The sequence below is a fragment of the Rhipicephalus sanguineus genome, chromosome 4 (genome assembly GCF_013339695.2).
Source record: "Rhipicephalus sanguineus isolate Rsan-2018 chromosome 4, BIME_Rsan_1.4, whole genome shotgun sequence".
In the NCBI taxonomy this organism is placed as follows: Eukaryota; Metazoa; Arthropoda; class Arachnida; order Ixodida; family Ixodidae; genus Rhipicephalus; species Rhipicephalus sanguineus.
Genome location: NC_051179.1, coordinates 128,472,316 through 128,494,701, shown reverse-complemented (window position 1 = coordinate 128,494,701; position 22,386 = coordinate 128,472,316). Strand labels below are relative to the sequence as shown.

Here is a 22,386-nt window from a genome sequence, read left to right as displayed (position 1 = left end):
CTCCATGTCGCCGCAACAACGGCGAATCAAGCCGAACGCTGCCGCCACTTCAGCGGTGGAATACATGCGTGTAGCCGCTGCCTCGTCCAGGACGATCTTCCTCGTCACTTGAGCTGTCAGCCTGGGCATCCCGGGTCCCTGCGACCGCAGCTACAATGTCCTCGCCAGCGAGGCTCGCAACAGCCTGAACATTGCAGTCCACTTCCACGAAATCGTCCACAGACACTTGGGGTGGAACGGCAGCCGGGAAGAGGGAACAAGGCATAGAGCGCCTTTTCTACTTTCCCGTGGGCAGGAGCGTGCACACAACAGGCTCCCGACGTTCACTGTTCCGCCGCCTTTGCCTTGATATCCACCCCGTTCTTCAACAAGGTGCTCATAGTGCTCCATGGTATCCCGATGTCGTCCACCACCGTCGAACTTTTTTCGCCCGCCTCAACACGCGTATGGCTTTCAACTAGAGCACTGCACGGGCCGGAATTCTCGGCCCGGAACCGGCCCGGGCCCGGGACTCGTTCAAGTTTACCCGCCCGAGCCCGGCCCGGTGACTCAAAGCGAGACCCGGGCCCGGCCCGAACCCGAGAAAAAATTTCGCCTACCCGGCCCGGCCCGACCACAGATCGGGCCCGACAGGGGCCCGAGCCACTAATCTAGGTGGTGTTGCCCGAGCATAGAATCGACCACAAGGCGTTTTAAGTGGCAAATATCTACGCATGTTTGGCGCATGCTTCGCTAGCAAGTATACTTCAACCTACGGTACTTTCTTGTAAAAAGGGGCTGGCTCACCGTGGAAACAGTTGAGCGGACATATATTGGGTACGATGAACGTTCGTTCGGTAGTGGTATACTATACCTAATTTTCCATGAATCATCAAGAGTGTTTTGTAGCAGATATTGTTGGAAGAAGAGTGATTTGCAGGATGAGTGCGGTTTTGATAAGGAGCGCAATAGAAACAGAGGGGACAGACAACAGAACGCTCTCTTCACTTTGTGATTATTGCGCTCTCTATTGAAATTTTAATAGACACGAAAGTGAGACAATAAATCGGCTTAGATTGATAAATTGTACTCTGAGAAATTTAATGTCGTTAATTTCACCAACACTGACGCATTAATAAAGGGTAAAATTAAGGTCGAGGTTTCGTTTTTAAATTTCGCGCCAAAACCTCCAGGCGTGACAACACGGATTTTAAAGCGTATTTTTCGTTTTTTTGGCGACTTTGGCTTGTCGAAATTTCCTGAAGCTTCGTATGTTAAGTCTCTGCCCCCCCCCCCCACCTCGGAAAACAGTCCACTTCATTTTTACCGATCATGAACTGCGTAGGGCCTAGCAGACGCCATCAAAATCTATGACGGGTTTGATGCGGGAATTTCAAGGTGGCGTTACCAGCCGTCATTTCTTTTTGCGCGTTTTCTCGCTTCCTATGAGCCTTCTCGCGGCCAGCGTGGGGATTTTGGAATTGTGAAAGAGTAATATACTAATACTACGAAAATCGTTTTTTTCATTTAGTGTCCCTTAAAGTGTGCTGTAACGACAAAGTCAATTATGCATCCTTTGGATATGTAGCAGATATATCTTCATGGTAGTAGCACCTTTCCACGTGAAGAGAAATAGAGGAAAAAAGCCAGATTTATTACATTCGTTGTAATTACACTAACCTAGATTAAAATTATAATGAACCGCGCGCACCGCGTGCACTTTGGAAATACGTATACGAGGCGGAATGGAAAAAAGAAACTATTTGTCATAGCATTCTTTTCATATATTACGCCGCTGCTATTATATACAGTTTGTAAGTTTTTGTGGCATAGTTTATAGTTTATTTCTTCGCGTGTTATTGTACAAAAAAATTACATTATAAAACGACTGCGCCGTTGCATCACATGTCCTGTCACGCTAAAGTTTCTTGCTTGCGCTAGTCCCACGGGCGCACATCTGCTTTGCGAAATGTGAAGGCGTCGGCAGTCGTAGTTCTTAACTTCCATCACTGGAGCAAATTTAGGAGGTCTTTTTGGACCTCTGCAGACTGACAATAGCTGTCAAGCTGATCCCTTCATTTCTCTCGTTCCCGAACGTTGTGTCACTCTCCAATGTACTCTATAAATGCCTCTGAGAGCTTTTTCTTGCAGTTTTCAGCAGTGTTTGTTATGCACGGCTTGCACAGGGCTTTGTTTTTTCCCCCGTATTATAATGATGTATGCCTTCCTAATGATGTTGTACCGGTAGAAGGTGGCCTCCGCTCGTAAGACTACACTGGTAGGACTGTTAAACACAATGGGAGCGTTAAGTTAGGGAGCTCGAGCGCGCTCTAGCTGGCGGAGTGTGCTCTTGTAAACTTAACGAATGAAAAGAGACTTCCGGTGCGTGATTACGGAGCGCGCTCTACGCACTCCAACCCTGAGACTGTGCACGAGGGCGTGCGCGAGAGCTCGCGCCTGTTACGGCTTCCGAAGAAATGACGTGTTTCCGACTCTCTCCTCCGACGAAATACGTTCTCCTTCTCCACTCGTTCCTACCGCGGAAGCAACGTAACATTCGCCATGTGACGCTTTCGTGCCCCTGAAAGCAGAAGGCGGAAATCACCGTTAACCTAAGCTCCGAAGGCGTTGCACTCGAGCGCATTCGAGCGTGTTCCTTTGGAGTTCGGAGCGCCCTAACTTAACGTGCCCAATATTAATGAGAACTAACGAACCCTTAAGAGTCATCTTCTTCCTTCACTGGTAGGACTGGCAGTAGGTGGGCAAAGTGATTGCGATCTATTTTCAGGGTTCATTCCAGTTTGGTAATAAAGGTGCGAATAAACTTCTCCACGCTTACTCATTGGATGCATATGACTCGAGGTAAGGCGATATCAGCCGGCATGGAATTCGTGATTCTTATTTTAAGGCAGATACTTCGTCAAGCTAACATACTTTGCCTTTACACATGAATATACATGTTTAATGGACTTGTGCTATTCCTGCACATTCCAACGCTATTGTGGCACTATCATGTAGCTCTCGCACTATATAGTGCAGGGGTCTCAAGCACGCGGCCCGCGGACCTCTCGCTAGCGGCCTGCGGCCCGCACATGACTGCCTTCGTCCCATTGTTTAATTTATTTACAAGTATGTTCTTGAGCTACACAGTCATGAAAGGCCTAAAGCATTTTTAGATGTGAAGCATCTTATAGCGGAGTTCAATCAGGTGGTGGTGGTGGTGTGCGGCGTGACCACCCTTACTGCGCATGCGCAAACCCCCTTCCCCTCGCGTTCCTCTCCCCCTCTCCTCTTCCCCTCTCTCTTCCCCCTCACCACTCCCCCTCTGAAACGCGGGCTCTACATGCCGAAACACTGCTTCGCATCGCCTCACGGTCCTCTTTAGCGGGAGATGGTGTGATTTTTTTTCATGAGGCACCGCCTGCAGCCACCATGTGTTGATACGTAACCGTGAAACAAAACACTATATTGCAGAAGTGGCGTCCAGATTTTAGTCATTTTGGAGAGGGTATCGATATGTTGGTGGGAACTTGCCGCCAGATACCCTTCAGAAATGACCCATATATGATATATTAAAAAGGTCTTTCAAATGGCAACGTTGTCTGACGACTGGTACAACCAGGCCCGTAGCCAAGAATTTTTTCCGGCAAGGGGGGGGGCCCTTGCTGAAAACCTATACTGTTTAAGAAAAGCATCTATTTTCATTATTTATTTTTGGTAAAAACACCTACTTCACCAAAATTTCAGGGTGGGGGGGGTGGCTAGGGCCCGCTCCTGGCTACGGGCCTGTGTACAACCTATTCCTCCCTCCTCCCCCCCCTTCTCGCCTCATACCTTCGTCACTGTCCTGGCCTTTGCGGAAGTAAATTTTCGTGAATGCGGCCCGTTAGCTGAGGCGGCTTTGAGACCCGTGATATAGAGCGGAACAAGACGAACGCTCAGAGCTCAATAATGCGGGCACACAAAGCAGGTTGTGCATGTCCATCTCGCGTCACATGACCTCTGGGAACCTCGACGAAGCCACGAGAAAAGAATGTCTTTATAGGGATCTTATGCAGCGAGACTCCGCGCAGTCTTTTCGTTTTAGTGGAGGGCTGGAACTTTCAAGAACATTCCCCGGCTTTGAAGCTCCGTAATCGCACTTGTGATGATAAGTTACTGGTATACATTTATTATATTGTGTTTATTACGGCGATTACAGAATAACATTCGGGGTATAAAATAATAACGAATGCAAGTAAAGCACGGAATAGCGAGATGTTAACTATATTTGCAGCCTGGTGTATTTACTTCTAGCTCGCCCGTTTCAGATAAATCAAGTAGCCCTATATGCAAGACACAAAAGAAGATCAATACTTGTCACTCATAAAACTTGTCCGAAATAGCTTGGCCCACATAAAAAAAGAAAAAAAGGATCATTTTATCGAGATAAAATCTGAAGTGTATGTGTACGCGTAACGCATGAGGAACACACTTGAAGGGGCACTAAAGAAAATAAAAACAATTCTTCTATTATCAGTAAATTATTCTTAAAATACCATAATGACCACGCTCGCTGCGACAAGAGTATTTCGTAAGCGAGAAAACTCGCGAAAAGAAAATGCGCGTGCCGACGCCACCTTGAAAATCGAGCAACAACACCGTGACCTCATAGATTTTGACGGCGTCTACTGGCATCTTCATAGTCCCTAATCGGTAAAAAACGCCAGGCCTGCGCTGAAACCGCAGCACAGTCAGAGCGAAAGCTGGAAGAGCGGCGTTTCTAGGGCCTGTTGTAAGCTCTCTTGGGACTACTAATACAAGCACACTAGCAAATACCCACTACGCCTTAAATCACATTTTTTGTGAAGTTTGGAGCACCTACTAAGCAATTTCACGCGCTACTAAGCCATTTCCCCAACGTGAGTAGGGGAAGGGAGGCACCAGCTACACGTCTGTAAGGCATTATGTGCATTTTTTTGATGCGACGACTGATGACGATGAAGAATTATGGCTCAGCCCTTTGTAATGGGTTGGAAGCTTTAAACGGCCCACCAGTTATGTAATTTGCATTGGTGACGCCCGGTCGCTATTTCCCTTTCCCTTCATGCTGTATAACATACGTTGACGTGGGAGAGAGAGGGAGGCGAAGAACTTTACTGAGACCCCGAGGAAATTGATCATGCGCTTATGGGCTTCCTTGGCAACCAATACAAGTGCACTTGCGAGGAACCCACTACGCTATAAATCATTGTAATGTTTGAGAAGTAGGGAAGGAGGCACTGTGCCATTTTTCGTCATTCTACTGAGAGCCGTGGTACCTGCTAAATGCATGTAAGACATTATGCGCACTTTGTTGATGCTGTGCCTGATGACGATGAAGAATTATGGCGGAGCCCTTTGTAATTGGTTGGAAGCATTCAACAACCTTGTCGTTGTGCAATTCGCATTGTGTGACGCCTGGTTACAGAATTCGCGTTGTGCGGCGCTTGGTGCTTATTTTACTCTCCTACCACGCTATATTACATATGTTAATGTAGTTCCTTCCCGACATGAAGCCTGTATAGGACCTTTTTGCAGAGCAGTTTGAAGCACCGGCATGGCTCAGAGGTTGAATACTGGGCTCCCACGCAGAGCGCCCAGGTTCGAAACTCCTTCCATCCTGGAATTTTTTTCTTGTTTCGTTTTTTTTTTTTTCTTATTTCGAGCGATAGTGGTTACGGACACCGGCGGCGGCGGCGCACAACTACGCGCCAAAAACGGCCGCTGAAATGATCCTATAACAGCTTTCGCTGTAAAATTAAGTACATTAACCTCTGAGAGGGCCATAGACTCAACATACGAACTTTCAAGAGGTTTTGTTGACGCAATGTCCCCAGAATACGACAAATAGAGTTTGAAATCCGTGATGTCACGCGCGGAGACTTCGGAACCAAATTTAAAAATGAAACTCTGCCCTTTATTTCTCCATATGATGGTTAAACCAGTTACATTCGTGTTCTCACTTTACCAGTCTTAACCGATTCATTGAATCGCTTTAGAGTCCCTTTAAGAACTGAGCAAAGTTCAAGCCCGGCCCGACCCGAGCCCGCCACCTCAAACCCGGGCCCGGCCCTAAGCCCGGAGCTTCAAACCCGAGCCCGGCCCGGGCCCGCCGTGAAAACTACTTTACCCAGGTTTTCGGGTAGGCCCGAGCCCATGCAGTGCTCTACTTTCAACTTCGTCGCAAAGTCAAGGTTCTTGCGCTTCTTGACGCTGGCCCGGTTCCTATTGCTACACAAGAAGTCGAAAATTCAAGCAGTCCGCAGCACCTCTGCACAGCACGCACGCAAAAGAGGAATGTGGTGGTATGCGAAAACTCACGGAAGTGGACTCCGCTAAAGAAGCGCTCGCGATCAGTCGTGACGGGCGGCGATGGCTATCTGGGCTACCCGGCTACCTGCGAGGGCAGCAGCGATGTACGAAAGGCGTGAGCTATGGTTGGCTGAGCAATTATGACGGGCGCAGGCTGTGGTTGGCTGATCAAAACTCACAAAACAGCAACAAAAAAGAAAGAAAGAAAAGTCGAAAAGAGGAGACCGCCGGCTCCTTCGTTCCTACTTTAAAAAAAAAAAAAGGCGAAAGGAGGAGGCCGCCGGCTCCTTCGTTCTGGGCCGACAGTAACACAGAGAAAGCATAAGAACGAGAGAGAGAGAAACAAAGAAGAAAAAACAAGCCGTTCCGCAAGTTGAAGAACGCGCCCAACAGGAGTACAGTACGAGCCCACTCGCCCTCCTGTTTTGCGAGCAAACGGGCGTCGGCGGAGGCGCGGTGCCGTAAAGGTTGCGGGGTGCAGCGAGTGCCGAAGCGTACCTTCCAGCTTGCGCGCCATTCGATATATCCGATGGCGAGTAAAAATACCGTTCGATATAAACGTGCGAATTTCTATACTTTTACAAAGGATTTTCAAGGGGATAATTTACGAGTTCGATATAGCCGAAAATTCGATATGTGTGGGTTCGATATATCCGTGTTCGACTGTAACACTGCATACAGACACACGGTACGTTCTCTTGTTGGTTTGCAAATGATAGAATGCAATTGCCGGCGTGTTCTGGAAGCACACGTCCCATGTAAATGATTGTCTTTGTAATACAATTAAATTCATGGTAAATATTAGGTTCAAAGTTGCATTCAGCTATGACCATAGCGAACAATGCATGCAGTTCCTCTGTGATTATTGCGATAGCAATTAGACGGACACTCGAGGTGCATTTTCACCATCACCGTCAGGTTTCATTTAAAGTCCGAATCGATAACATCGGGCCACATGTTGCGTGTTCAGTGTGCGAGTGAAAGCGTGGAAGGGCTGCCAATGGTCGCTGCTCAAGCAGAGATTAAATGTGCCGGCCATCCCCATTGCATGAAGGTGCACGAACGGCCAGCGAGGGGGGTGTGGGTCAGTCGTGCTCGGGCAGCAATTGCAAACTTTCATAAAAAATTAACGACGATTACAATACTGCCTAATGTGAATTCTGAGCGCAGCTTCGTGCTGGGGCAAAGCCAACTGTGTTTGAATTTTTGGCTTTCCGCAAGGTATCGACTACACCATAAATCATAAGTTTTGTGACATAGGAGAGTACCCACTATGCCATTATTCTTCTTTCTGTGGATAAGCGAGGTACCCTCTACACATCTGTAACATATAATGTGCACTTTATTGGTGCTGTGTGTGGCTGATGACGATGAAGAATTATGGCTCAGGACTCTACAGTAGAATTTCAAACCACACACTTGTAGCACAATTAGTATTGTATGATGAATGGTCGTTATTTTACTCTTGCCCCACACTATATTACATACGTTAACGCAATTTTTTGAGTGACATGACGCCTGTATAGGGTCTTTTTGCAAGTGAGTCTCAAGCATCAGCTTGGCTCTGTGGTGGATAGAATACTAGACTGCCACGCAGAGGGCCCGGGTTCAAATCCCATGCTATCCTGTGTTTTTTTTTCTAATTTTATTTTTCATGTCTATCGGTTGCTTTTTCATGTCTATCGGTGATGCTGACAGCGATGCCACTCAACGCAGGAAAGGGCGCCTGAGAGCTGCGCTCTAAAAGGGGCATGGTCGCACGCACCATCTCAACAAAGATTAGTAGACGGCTCATACCTTTGTACCGTTTGTATGTCCTGCACTCTCCCTGCTTACTCTGTGTGGAAGAGACAGATAGCACAAAAGTCGCTTCACTCGCTGAAAAGACCGTCGCCTTCAGATGTGTCACCACCACTTCATCAGTTACCATGGCTGCTTTACTGTCTCCTCTGACAGTGCCTACACAGTTCACTCATACACAGCTGGCACAGCAGCTCGATCATGGTAACGCCCAAAGTCACAGTCCGGATATGGGGGGGAGACACCCCGACCGTGATTCAGTGAAACAGACATGATGTTACGTTGGGACCTATCACATAACAGTAATAAGACCCACCGCCTTGGCAATGCCGGAGCTGAACAGTCCCATTCCATGCTTACCAAGATACAGGGTCTATGGCTTCCCGCAAGACACTGCCCCACCTGCATATGCAGCCGTGTATGTGGATAAAAAATTCGCCCACACGCAATTTGACACTCAGCCTTGGTACTTGAACAATGGAAGCATCATGGGTTGTCAGATTCAGCTGATGCCCAAAAGAATAATGATTGTGTTTTCAGTGTTCACACATAAAGAAAACATGCGAACACAGACCAAACATACCAAAGCAGATTTCACCTACACACAACATTTCGAGAAAATCTATCCAAATGACACAATTCTTATCTGCAACGATTTTAATGCTCAGCATGTGGCATGGAATTATAAGAAGTGCAGCCCACGTCGTACAATGGAAGTTTTAACTGTTAATTCTAACACTACTGAATCTACCTACCGCAAGCCCATACAAGGCCCGGGCAGCATATACGGAAAACACGCCTAACCTAACGGGTCCTCGAAAGCCAGAACCTGTCACTGCGAGCTTCTTGAGGATCCTCTAGGCAGTGACCATCTTCCTACTGCCACGACATGTGAAAAAAAGTGGTGTCTCAAGCCGCAGCTGATGTAATAGGTGAGAATGCATGATTACACACTGGGATAAATGTCTCAAGCAAGCACAACAGCCGTATTACAGACCTTGATGCCTTAACGAAAGCTAAAATGCATGTCAAGCATGCAGCAACAGACGCTGCATATTTCTGGTGATCAACCAGACCCTGACAGGCACCTCCTACATTTACGGAACGAGAGGCTTAAACTTTTTTCAGAATATCGAACAAAGAGATGCTTCCAGACATGACTAAGCCAACTGCATTCCTTACAAAAAGAAATCTAGAAGTATCTGGAGAACTAGCTTCTGAGAAGCGGATGAAAATACGAGAAGATATTAATGGATCAACAACTTCAAGCAGTGTGGGGTGGGGTATCCTGAGATCCCTCCTGGGCCAGTGCAAGACATCTGATGGCGCAGCACATGTTACACTGACGGAAGGCATCACCAAAGCAGAACCTCTCAGAAAAAGCTACAGGCATCTTTCTTCCAGAAAAATGTTGCCCCGGGCAAAACATATGTGAGGGATCATGCTTAAGCGGACAACGTTTTAATACAACCTTTCCAATAACCGAATTCGAAGATGTTTTAGGCAGTACAAACACACGTGTCGTGCAAGGCACTGATGAAATTACAGTAGCGTGCGTCAAGAGCCTCCCGGCAGAATGCAAAATCATTGTTCTGGTGGAGATCAACCGTATATGAAAAGATGAAAACCTTCCAGTGGATTGGCGTCACTCAATTGTCAAGTCTATTCCGAAACCGAACAAGTCGCCAAGCTGTCTCGGTAATTTGAAACCGGTTTCTTTGACATCATGCCTGTGCAAGTTCATAGAGCGGTCAGTGCTGATATCATATGGTGGTTAGAATAAAACAGCCTTCTGCCGCACATCCAATACGGATTCACACTTGGCCTTTTCACTCATGATATTAAGCTTTGCCCAAAAATCTTGCTCGACAATTCATCCTTATGCCCTCGTTCAGTAGTTCGGCCTTCGGCAGCCTCCCTCATGCATGTATTATGCAAGCTGCACGAGAAATGGACATTCAGGGCAACATTCACAATCTTATTGCTGCTATCCTGCAAAACAATGTTTCAGGTCCAAGCTGGCAATGAATGCAGCTCTTATCTTTGCGACCGAATTGGTGTGCCACAGGAAGCCGTAATCTCCCCTGTGCTATTCAATCTTGTCCTAGCAGCTCTTCCTCGAAGGAGGAAATCGAAGGCATTGGGCACGCTGTTTATGCTAATGATGTGATGCTTTGAACTACGAAAGGTTCCCTGAGACAACAAGCTGAGGCTCTAAATATGGCACTAAATAGCACAGATGAGTTTAACAGAGATTGGGCTGACACTGTGGACCTCCGCGTGATTGCGGCAATGCCTTTGTGACTAAGCATTGGGTAAGAATGAAGGCGAAATGGCTGCCGCCGCCGAACACGCTAGTATGACTTATTGCGAACAACCCTATCACCTGCAGCTATCTGCTCGAGCACATGTGTGACGTAGCCCTACTTAAGCCAATTGCCCACTTTTGATAGGCAACAACCTGAGCTTGCTGGGTCGCCAATTGCTGCCACCTCGATGTGTGGGACCACGTTCACGTGCGCGCCACTTTTAGAAACAAAAGCAGCTTGCTGTTGCCGAATTGAGCACCACCGGTCGTGGTCGCCACAAAACCTCGCTGCATTCAAACTATCACGCCAAATGCATGTGTACGATACAACGAGCGAAGCGCTGTTGCAGCCATACTGCACGATTTTATTAGGCGGCAACTAAAATGCGCCTCTATCCACTGCCAGGACTACTACAACATTGACGAGTGCGCATCGCTTGCTGGAAGCTCATCCAGCAGTATCGCTGCTGGATGCTCGTCAATCAAGCGATGCGCACTTATAATAATATCTGGGGTTTAACGTCCCAAACCCACGATATGGTTATGAGAGACGCCGCAGTGGAAGGCTCCGGAAATTTCGACCACCTGAATTTCCTTAACGTGCACCTAAATTTAAGTACATGGGCCTCAAACATTTTTGCCTCCAACGAAAATGCAGCCGCATCGGCCGGGATTCAATCCCACAACCAGCGATGTGCACTTGTTGCCGCCGCGATAACCCAACAAGCTAATCACTGCATCTGTGCACGTACTGAAGCAGAGTGGATACGAAGAACACTCCCACGACAAATGCACATACCATGTATGCAAGTGGCCTGGAAATGACGGCATAAGATGAGTAGGTAGCGTGTGGCACGCAGCTAGACAGGGACGATCAGATCCATGCAGCCATGCCATGCTTTAATGAAAACTGTGTCAGTTTTCGCTTAGTGACAAACTGTGGTACAGATGCATAGACACGTGTCGCAGAAAGCCAATACTGTCTGTTCTGTCACTATGTCAGTTGCTGCGTATCCCGGACCCTGCAATAGTTCCGAAATGCCGCTTGGCGTACACCTTGGTGATGCGGTATTGTGCGAGAGAGCCAGAATCTTTTCCACACTTTGGTAAGAAAAAAAAAAGACTTTGTGATGGGTACTTTAGGCAATATTTGTGATGGCACTGTATGTATTTCTGTATTGCCGGTGATGGCGCGCATCAGGAAATGCTAATTTCGACTTTGTGGTTAATGCATACAGTCGAAACCCTCAGTAACGAAATCGCTGAGGAAGCAATTTTTGTTCATTCTCATGAGAATTTCGTTGCCGCTAAAACAGAAAAATACGCACACCAATTACCTAGCACAACCACAATTTAATTAAAGAAGTTGCTGATCTTGCTTTGTTTCACACTGCTTTGAAGAAGCTGGATGGCTCGAGCCTCGCCTTTCGCAGTTTCGGTGATGATGGTAGACTTCTACTGAAGCGTCAAAAACCTACGCTTTTTAATAGGAGGCAGCATCTGTGCAGAAGGCTTAACACTGCATGTAAGCAGAGCACAGGCAATCCCGGCGTCCACGCGGAGAGTCGTGCGACAGCAAGCAGCTAGGCAGTCTACAGAATGTCTGTCGGCATGACGTCACTTTCGTGGGTGTCGTCACTTTAAACATCATGTGCCGACATAGTTGCTAACAAAGGCATCAGCAAAAAAACTGCTCTCAGCGAAAAAGAAGTCTTCCTATCATCATCACCCAACAGAATGCAAACAGCAATGATCGCACCAATGCTTACTGGCAGAAACGTATGTGCCTGACTTGTCGAATGAGTGGTGCTACAATTTTTTAACTCCTGGGTTCCTAACTAGCTCATGGGTTGAAAAAATGTAGCGAACTACAACCTGAAACTTTTGTTATTGCGGGAGCGCTTTTTAAAGTCTCTTTGCTGCAGAGAGGGGCCAAATGCATTGAACTCTATAGACGTTCGCCGGGGACACCAGACAGCTTTGTTGCTGCAACACTTTCGTTCTTCAGGCCTTTTGCTATTGAGAGGTTGCACTGCACTAGTACTGTTTAGTGCGTAGTTATGCCATGTTTCCAGCAGCTACATATTAACAAGGTTTCACTACTCTGAATGTTCTTGTGTGCGCAGTGCATATTCACAACATGGTTCCACCAAACAGAAAAAGCTACAAAGCAGGTCCAAATCAAGTTCTTCGCATGATCGCCAAGTGTATGAGGGACGTGAGAGAGAAAGAAATCAAGCACTTTGTACAGGCATTCTTACATTCTTGTATACTGTATGGCACCTTCCTTTACCCGATCACTGGAACACTGTTGCATACTCTGCAGAACTACAATAAAAAGGCCAGGAGAGTGATCAAAGGGCTTCCAAAGTATACACCCTTCCCTGCACTGAAAACCTCGTGTGGTATGGGTAAAGTGGCCAGACCTGATTCAGGTGGGCCATGTCCTATTTTTGCGGCTGGGGTCCCGCTGTCCTGCCAACCTGCTTGCGGGATGGTGTTTTGTCCCGCTTTCGGCCGAAAGCCGGCTCGCAGTCGCACTCAGCTAGCGCAGCCACTACACACCTTTGCTATAGTATACTATACATGGCTATGATCTGCTTTCTTTCTCTCTCGATCTCTTTCTCTCTATCTTTTTCTTGTTCTCATGGCCACATCTCTTTCTCTCTATCTTTTTGTCGTTCTCTGGCCCACAGCAACGCATATATTGTTTCCATAAATGCTTGTTCAGCTACCGTGCCTGGATAGCCTCGTCATTACAACACTCGCCTTCGGATAGTGGGTACCCTCATTTGAATCCCCTTTTGAAAATTTACTGTTTTATTTTTTCCCTCCTCCTCCTCTCCTTCCTCCTCTCCACTTTGTCGAGCAGATTTTTTGCTCAACGCTCGCCTGCTCCTCCTTCACGAGTCCTTGCCTCAACACTCCTCGTTTTACTAGGCTTTACTCTCTCCCTACCACCCCATGCTCCAACCTCCTTTCCCACCGCACTCCATCACATTTTTTCACTCTGCTCTCTACCTAGAATGTCTTCACTTTCCGTGACACTTGCTGACTCGGTAGTGGCGCTTGCCTAATTGCTGTGGCGCATACACACCCGAGTTTTTGCGTGCACTACGCGAACTTATGCAAGCTTAAAACAGCTCAGCTGTTAAAAGTGGAATCTTCTGTTTGAGCTGTACGACATGTTCTTCCTTCCGTCAATTCGCAAAACACCCCGCCCCTGCACATCCCGCTTTGGAGCCTGTGAAATATGGTCACTTTAGCTATGGGAGACATTGCTGACCTCTCGTCTATGCATGAGCTGACGCATATCACACTACTGAATTCCATGCAGGCAGGAAGAGCCCTTGCTAAAGTTGGGCATGATGTAACTAACCTTCCTGTGCTACCACACATATCTCCCCTTTGGGAGCACACACAAATTGCAGGCCCCAAACCTTGCCAAAGAACACGGGCAACGAACACTCGGCAAGGAGGCAAGCCCGAATCTACGAGAAATACATGCAGCAGAAACGCAATAGTAACTAACCCATAGCACCTGTCAAATAGTGTGCATGAGTGCCTCCATCGGACAACAAGAGGAAGTGTTGGTGTTCTCTACGGCATGGACTTGGAGGCAAACGAAAGAGGTAGCAAACTCCATCTAACGAGCCAGATTATTCACACATCTACGACAGAACTGTATGCTATCTAAGATTTTCCCAAACATGCCGAATCCACCGCTCACCATTTCGCAAGAGATGCTAAATGTCACTACAGAGTATTTACAGACTCCCATGATGCCTCTCACATGTGCAAACACACTCGCACACCACCCCTGCTGTTCAACAACTACATTTCTAAGTGCGTCGTCTGCAAGAACAAGGGCATAATTTCCAAATTCACTGGTTCTTGCGACATATGGGTATACCAGGAAATGAGGAAATGAACGGGCATTGTTAATAACAAAGAAAATAACACTTGCTAAAAAGAAAAAAAAAGTCACAGTTTCACCGCAACGGCGAAGCAATGAATGCGATAGCAACAAATTGGAATGTAACACGAAAAATGTAAACCAGCTCGAAATTTCCAGCGCGTCGCTCAAGCGCAAAGGACGCACAAAAAGAACACGAACGCTCCAAGCGCGAACTATGATGCGTCACAGCTCGACACTTGAAGCGCACTGCTCAAACATAAAGCAGGACGTACGAAACGAACGAACAGATACACAAAGGACGAGCGCGAACTGTCACAGTTGTTACTTATTTCTGTTTGAACAGCATGCTCCTTTCGCAAACACGGCTGCTGCAGCGAGCGAAGTATCCTTCCTACGCTCTGCGTGTTCAGCGCGGACATCGCGGGGAAAGCACATGACAGACAACCCCCCCCCCCCCCCCCCCCCCCCCCCGCCCGCCCCTTTCCTCGGATAGCACACGAATGCGACCACGCCCTCGTGGGCGAAGAGAAACGGCGTTTGCAGGAGCGGGGCGAGCTGGCCGACGCCTTTAAGTGTGTTCATTGCACTCCTAGCGCCATCTCGCTGGTAATGAAGAAACGCTTATAAGTGCCTGCCGTCTCTGAGTACTGCGGTGAACGGTGTGTATATAATGCTTGCCGATAGTCATCTGGACTATCTGCGCTATGTGGCATAGTGGTTAGAGCCACACGCTGCAGATCGAGAAGTCGCTGGTTCGATTCCGCGCTTCGGAAGCTTTTTTCAGAATTATCTTTCTTTGGCACTTTTATATATATATATACATACTTATACATATACGCAGCATGACGGCGGCGACGGCAACGACAAAAATCAGCCGAGACTGTCCATATAATTGCTATCGCAATAAAAAAAGAAAAACAAGGTACAGCGCATGCCACGAGGACCTTGGTTTCTTTCACTGGAATAAACTGCAGTGTTGGGGGGTGCTTCTCTGAGCTCTTCAGGTGTATTGTCCTTGAAACCAGGTTCATCATAGAACGAAATCTTGGGATTTCATAGGCACACTGACTAGTGCATGCCATGCTATCTGTGCATTCGAAACCACCTGAATATATATCGTGCAATGCACCTCAAGAAACTGAAACACACAGGGACTGGTATGGTCCCATCGATGCAATAGCCCAAGCAAACCATTACCGTTGCTGCTATCTCTTCGCAGTATTCAAAACATTCAATATACCTACCCTTCCTTCAAGCGCTGATACCCGCCAGCAGCAGGCACTGCTGCAGCAGGTATACAGACCCAAACACTTCTTAATCCCTTGCTCGTGCAGCGTCTGCAGCCAATACAACTATAGGGCGGACCTTGAGCGCATAATCTGGGACTGCCTGCTCATTGCCTCATGTACACATTGCCTCAGTCCCCCTGATGAATGGCAAGAGTCTGCTTTCCAGGACCAGATACTACCTGGCGCAGCATCGCCATGGCCGCCAATGAGCTATGATGGTCACTGCAGAAGTACCTGAATGACCCCGAGGTATGGTAGCTAGAGGGGGAGGTGTCAGCAACAGCGCACCGGAGACGCAGAATTTTTTCATGACGATGCGACAGCACGGGCGGCATCTCGGAGCCGACAGCAGCACCGCCGCATCGGCACATCTGTCGGCTCCGAGATTCCATCCGCGCGTTGGCTTAGATTCGCGGGGGTGTTTTGTACGGACGCGAGGCGCTTTTTCGGTCCACGACTTCTTACGGCGCACACTAACCATATAACAAAATAATGTCCGAGATTAGAAAAACATATCAATGAAGCTGGCCCAACAAGGGCTTTGGTAATTGCTTCGTACTGCTGTAGCTTTGTCTGGAGTGTACAGATTGGAAAACACTGCACCTCGGCTTATGCCAGCTCCTCGGCTTCTTGTAAGTGCGCAGCGATGTTGGCGAACAAAGCTGGAACCGCATCTGGTGTTAGGGAAGGGCGGCCACGGGGAATTTCCAGTTTCACCGTTGATCACATGTTTGTAGCTGCAAAATATAAACTTCTCATCGAAGTGAACTTCAAAGACAACGCATTCCTTGTCCAGCAGCTTATCTCGTGGAATGGAACGTTCCCAACTCTGGCGACGTTCATCATCGGAGCGAACTGCGATAAGACCTTTCAATCTTTTTTTTTCTGTCCGAGACGTATCCCATAGTGGACCCAGGGGCGAAACAATGTCTCTGCTGTCTCTGTTGTTTTGCCATCACATAGCGTCAGCACATGAAAACAACAAACTTGCAGGTGAGCCATCGGCGCGATATGTAGCGGATGCTCTTCGGCTTTCTTGCGAGGCGTGGTCGACCACATAAAGTAACCAAGGCACACAACCGCTGGTCCAGTGACGGCAGCGGATAATCTATCGACGGGATGACGTAACTTCACGACAGAAAATGTTTTGTATGCTGACAAGATTGGCAGGAACACCGGCGTTCGCCGCACATTGTCTTTTGCACTCACAAAGAAATGTGACATGCGTTTCTCGCTCGCGAACAATGCGGCATACGTTTATCAGTCATGAAAAACGTCACATGCTTTTTTCGCTCTCAAAAACCGCGACATACGTACGGTCGCGAAAAAAATGCGACATGCGTTTCTCACTTTAGTAGACAGCGTGCCACAGACGCGTTCACTGACTAGGAAAGTCAGGCTTCCCGCGAAGCACCAGTGGCTACGGCAACGCTTTTTGCCATCAGGCGAAGCAACAGGTCACATAACACGCGCTAAGCCGGAGAAAATCCACGAGACCACTTCGCCAGACCTCGCTCTCGCCATCTCAAGAGATGACGAGCGCGCCACCTGTCGGTGTCATGAAAAAGTGCCACATCGACTTGCACGGCACAGCCCCGCCGATGCCGACACCTCCCCCTCTAGCCACCATACCCGAGGATACAGCCACTGGCATCAGGCTTCATCACGGGCATGACAGCCAGAGCAGAAGCTCACAAGACATTATAGTGCCTCCCCATTTTATTGTGGCCCCCTATTCTATTGCAATAACAATTAAATGGACAGTCTCCGCTGGTTTTTGCCATCGCCACCGTCATGCACCGTATATGTATAAGTATGTATTGTAATGAAGAGACAAATAGACACAACACCCGTTCGCTGGGCCGGCTGTTCTATTCTCTGACGTCGTCTTTCTTTTTCTTGCCCAAGCCGGTCGCGTGCCCGTGCCCTGTGCCATTCTTCATCATTACACTTGGCCACGCTGCAAGTATGGCATCCTGTCAGCAATGTCTTGTCTGTAGCCGTCCTGGACACTTCACCGTCATCTGCAGCACTAATGTCTCTGGTGGTCTGCACTGGCTGTACCTCAGTGGTCGGTCTTTCCAACGCTGCAGCCTGTCTGGACGTTCTTGCATAGACAACTCCGGAGGGCAGCATTGGCTGTGCCATAGTGGTCACTGCACGCTTAGCTGACAATGTTGCCGCAGCTTGGGGCGCTGGCCTCCATCCCCGTTTGCGTGCTGGACGGGCAAATACTTGCACAGCGAAGAATGCGTACAAGCTTGAACAAGCTGCAGAGCGTGGTCGTGATTCGACGTAGCAGCGTCTGCGTTGCTGTCACTGCAATCTTTAGTTATGCGGTAACATAGATGAAAGGGGGTCTCTGGTGTCTCCATATTGCATTCGTACACGTGAGCGCCACTGTAGCTTTGTTCTACATCGAAATTCTTGAAGTTTTCCGAAGTCATCTCACTACTCGGTCGAGCTGGTCGCCGTCTGAACGGTCACTGGCGGATCCCATGACGGCGAGAGCCACTTCGTCTTTATCTGCGCGGCGCTCAGGTGGTATACCAGGTGTCCGAACAGAGCACTTGCCGTCGTCAGCAGACTCGCACGTGGGGCTGCAGGAATGGCTGATACTGGCTCCGTCAACCTGGAGCGCAAGGCTTCCGGAATGACCCATGCCAGCTACATCTGCTCGGGTCGCATTGATGGCCTCCGTATTGGCTTCCTCGGATGAAGCGTTCGCACCCTCGGTCAGTGACTGCCATGAAGCCAGCAGATGTGTGTCCGACTGGTCACAGAAGGTGCTTCTGGTATCAACAGACACTTCGGGCTGTGGTCTGTTGACTTGGGACCTTTGGGCCGATGCCGTAATAGGAGTCAAGCGGCTGATGGTGACTCCAGCAGAATCTACGGTGAGGCGAACTTCGCCAGAGAGGATGTAGTCAGCCCCTAGGATCATATGAGTGGGCAGGTCCTAGAAGACGGGAACGCCGGCAAGGAACTTGCTCCCGGCTTCGGTATGGAGGTGCAGTTCAAGCGCCCCGACAGGTAATGCGCAACCACCAAGGCCACGCAGGGGTGCCTCAAGCCATGGTTCGAGTTTCGCTGGGGCATGGCATCGATGCAGCGCTGTGCGTGGAGCGCCGGTTTGCAGAACAGCTGTAAGCTCGCCAATTCCAAGGACGTGGACCTGTACGGTTAGAAGCGACCGTGTTTGGTGGTGTGTGGCTTGATGTCGTGCATCTGGTGGTGTAACGACGATCCGACCACGAAATTCGGCGGGAGGTCCTTTCTATGGAATGGCGGTTAGAAGAAGCGGAATCCAGTGTTCGGTCGTGGACAGGTTCCCAAGCTGCATGTCGATGAGCTGCAGTGTGCAGTTGCAGCCTCGAGGAGGTTCGCCTCCTGAGCTGCATCCTCAGTATGTGTCTTGTTCAACACGCAGGTGTCATGGCAATTTCGGCCAAAAACAGCAATGAGCCTGCCGCTCCATTCGGTCCAGGAACATTGCTTCACACCTTGTACTTATGGCATGCCTCGGTAGCACCGCGAAAGCGGTCGAGGGCCACCAGCCATCTTTGATTTTTGGGCAAGGCATGGCGCAAGCCGAGCGCATTGATGGTCGCTACCCATACATCGGCGTCATGCTGGAACACCGGTACTTCCGAATGCATGGGATATGGTAAGGTGGCCGGCCAGAACCCGCAACGCAACGAAGCAAAGCGGTGGAGCTCTTGCGAGAATTGCGTTAGGGCACGCAAAATCTCCCCGGTGTTCTCGGGTGACTCGCATGGAGAGCCAGATACAGCATCTGCGGAGGATACATCAGCTCCTGCACTCACGGCGGCACAATCCATTACCAAGGACGCGTGGGCGGCGTCCGTTAAAGCTTGACATGATGACAGAGTCCTGTTCATGGGATCTATGCCATTGGGATCGTTAACTGCGTTCCCAGAGAAGTGGAGCCCCTGCGGCGTCTTCGCGTAAACTGGTACCGCGGCGCCGGTGAACGAAAGTCGAGCCGCCGAGGAGGCCTGGACGACGTCCCCAGATGGAGTTCGCAGCTCCAGGAGGTTATGAGGTGCCGAGAAGGGATAGACACCGTCCCCGAACTGTGCTTGAAGCGGTGGCAGGTAGGCGGGTTCCACGGCCAAGGAAGCGTGGACAGCTTTTCCTGGATGGCGGTCTGGAATGCCGACGACGTACGAGCATAGGCGGTGTCTTTTTTAAGGCTTCGTTTTAGACAACTGCGCCATTGTAATGAAGAGACAAGTAGACACAACACTCGTTCGCTTGGCCGGCTGTTCTATTCTCTGACGTCGTCTTTCTTTATCTTGCCCAAGCCGGTCGCGTGCCCGTGCCCTGTGCCGTTCTTCATCCCTCATTACAGTATATATATCATAAAAGTACCAAAAAAAATAATTCAGAAAAATGCTTCCGAAGCGCGGAATCAAACCAGCGACCTTTCGCTCCGCAGCGCATGGCGCTAACCACTACGCCACAAAGCGCAGATCCTTCAGGTAGCTAACGGCGAGCGTTATATACACAGCCGTTACCGCTGGCAGGACTCAGAAATGGCAGGCGCTTATAAGCGTTTCTTCATTACCAGCGAGATGGTGTGAGGAGCGCAACGGGCGCATTTAAAACTCGTCGGCCAGCTTGCTAGCTTCTTTTAATATTTGCGCAGGGAGAATCTTGCCCTTCCGCTGTCTGCTCACGCGGTAGTTGCTGCCGGGGGCAGATGTGTCTCTGTGCATCTATCACGGGCCGCTTTTCTTGCTATCGCAATTGATTGCTTCGCCCTTGCGGCGAAACTGTGACTTTTTTAAAATTTCCCATCCCTCCCCCGATCACTCACTGCAGCCCTCCGAAGGGAAACACATGACGGAAACACAAGATCTGTTACCAACAAGCCTTTATGCCAGCGTTATGTAGAAAGACGCCAGATTACATCCTAAAGCAGTGAGCTGCTAGCCTAACTTGGTATAACATTCCGATTTGTTGCTATAGCATTAATCGTTTTGCCCTTACGGCGAAATTGACTTATTCCTTTATCTAACGGCGGGCGAATGCGGAGACATACCTGAAGAAACAGCTTGAGATTCAGTTTGTGTAGAACTTGTTGACAGCATTTTCTTTTCATTTGCTTGTGATGCTTCATGGTGGGTTAGTAGTCGCACTTGAACAGATTTATCTGTGACATCACCCGGCTCACATACCAGCTCTGGTGATGTTTCTACGGTTTTTCCTGACTCAACAGTGAGGCCCCATGCTGCATCATATACTGGATCTGCTGCGATGTCATCCTGAAAGAAATTGGCTTGTGTTGTTACGAGTGATAACACTAAAGATTATTGCCGAGTAAACTAATGAAAGTCCTCTTACAGGATCTGTTTTGCAACAATGACTTGGCCCTGGCGCTTGCCCAATGGTTCCGTCTCCAGAGAGTGGCTGTCCAAGAATCTGCAACATTGTATCAACAGTGTACCATTGGTCTTGAGGACAAGTGAGACAAGATGGCCTCCCACCAAAAGGGGGTTTTCTGTCACAGTGAGTGAATTTCTGTGAGCAATCTCCGTGATGCAGCAGTTTGACGACTTGAGTAGGATGACTGGAGCTGCATCATCGGAGCTACTGAAGTAACTGCAGCTTATATGACAACATGCTAGAATATTCTAGCAGGCTGTAACTCTACATCTGTGTTAACTCTTTCTTTACCGTGAGAAAATGGTTATTTTTCATATGTCTCGGGAGGAAAGTTTTTTCCAGTTTGACAAGCACTTCAGCACGCATTGCAGCATAACAAATTATGCACAATGAAATGGTCATAATATAAGTTATCAAGCCACAATGATATTGTGAAATGTATAAAAATTTGGAAGTGTGTAACTTTTTGTCACCAGCTGATAAACAGAGCAATAAAAAACATATATACGCAAAAACACTCAGAACAAAGAAATTTCAGAATATACATTTTGAAGATAAGTGACCCAGGAACAGTATAAGAAATAACAAATGCTGTACACAATGTTTCTATAAAATAGACAAAAAATCTGAACCGAGGTACTGCTTCACTGCTCGTGCAACACAGTGAAGCATTTCCTGGTTTTCGTGAGACACGGGCAGACTTACGTACTTTTAGAATAAAATCTTTCTTTTTGTTTTTGAACAGAACAGCATGCTGGTGTTCCAATACAGATGGATGCCCGCGATGTGAACAACACCTATATAAATCAGATGTGCAACAAGCTTCACCAGTTCACCTGGCGTCACCTCTTTTCATGAGCCACCTCTCTCCGCATGGGTTGGCGTTCCAAAATATGCATCCAAGCATATTTTTCCGTATTTTTGCAGATAGTATTAAAAAAAAGAGAACAAAATCATGTGCAGTCCAAAAACGTCCCGCACCGCTCTGTATTGCGGGGCCGAGATCTGCTCCAGTGGCCTTCTTGTCGTGAGAAGAATCTTTGCAGTTGGCGCCCGCATAGCGACCCAGCGACCCAGCGACCCAGCGATGTCTGGACCTCTCACGTAACCAGTGCAGCTGTAAGATTGTGCCCGAAGGTCATCAGCTATGCACATGTGGCAGAAGAGACCACTTCAGACCGTAAACGAAACCAACCCCTGAACGGCTGCGGATGTCCCAGGCTGACGCAAAATATAGTCGCCATCAGACCTTGACGCTGAGGTGCTGCCCTCTTCGGACTCGAAGCTCGTCATCACTAAATTCAGGTGCGGTTGCAGGATAGTTAAAATCGGCACGCCTTTCTCGC

At 48.5% G+C, this 22,386-nt stretch overlaps 2 protein-coding genes across 8 annotated transcripts in view; both read right to left on the bottom strand.

Annotated features, from left to right (window-relative positions):
• Positions 1 to 22,386, bottom strand: part of LOC119390669 (gastrula zinc finger protein XlCGF57.1-like) — a 691,222-nt gene that overhangs the window by 23,526 nt on the left and 645,310 nt on the right. The window lies entirely within an intron of this gene.
• Positions 1 to 22,386, bottom strand: part of LOC119390677 (gastrula zinc finger protein XlCGF57.1) — a 963,551-nt gene that overhangs the window by 442,105 nt on the left and 499,060 nt on the right. For 2 of the 7 annotated variants that reach the window (XM_049415124.1, XM_049415115.1), the window contains 2 exons: positions 20,999 to 21,076; positions 20,697 to 20,919 (listed from right to left, as the gene is read on the bottom strand). The exons of 4 other annotated variants lie outside the window; for them this stretch is intronic. In XM_049415124.1, coding sequence (XP_049271081.1) covers positions 20,697 to 20,919; positions 20,999 to 21,076 — 301 coding nt within the window. The remainder of the gene's footprint in view (positions 1 to 20,696; positions 20,920 to 20,998; positions 21,077 to 22,386) is intronic. One more of the 7 variants, XM_049415116.1, reaches the window with a different exon arrangement.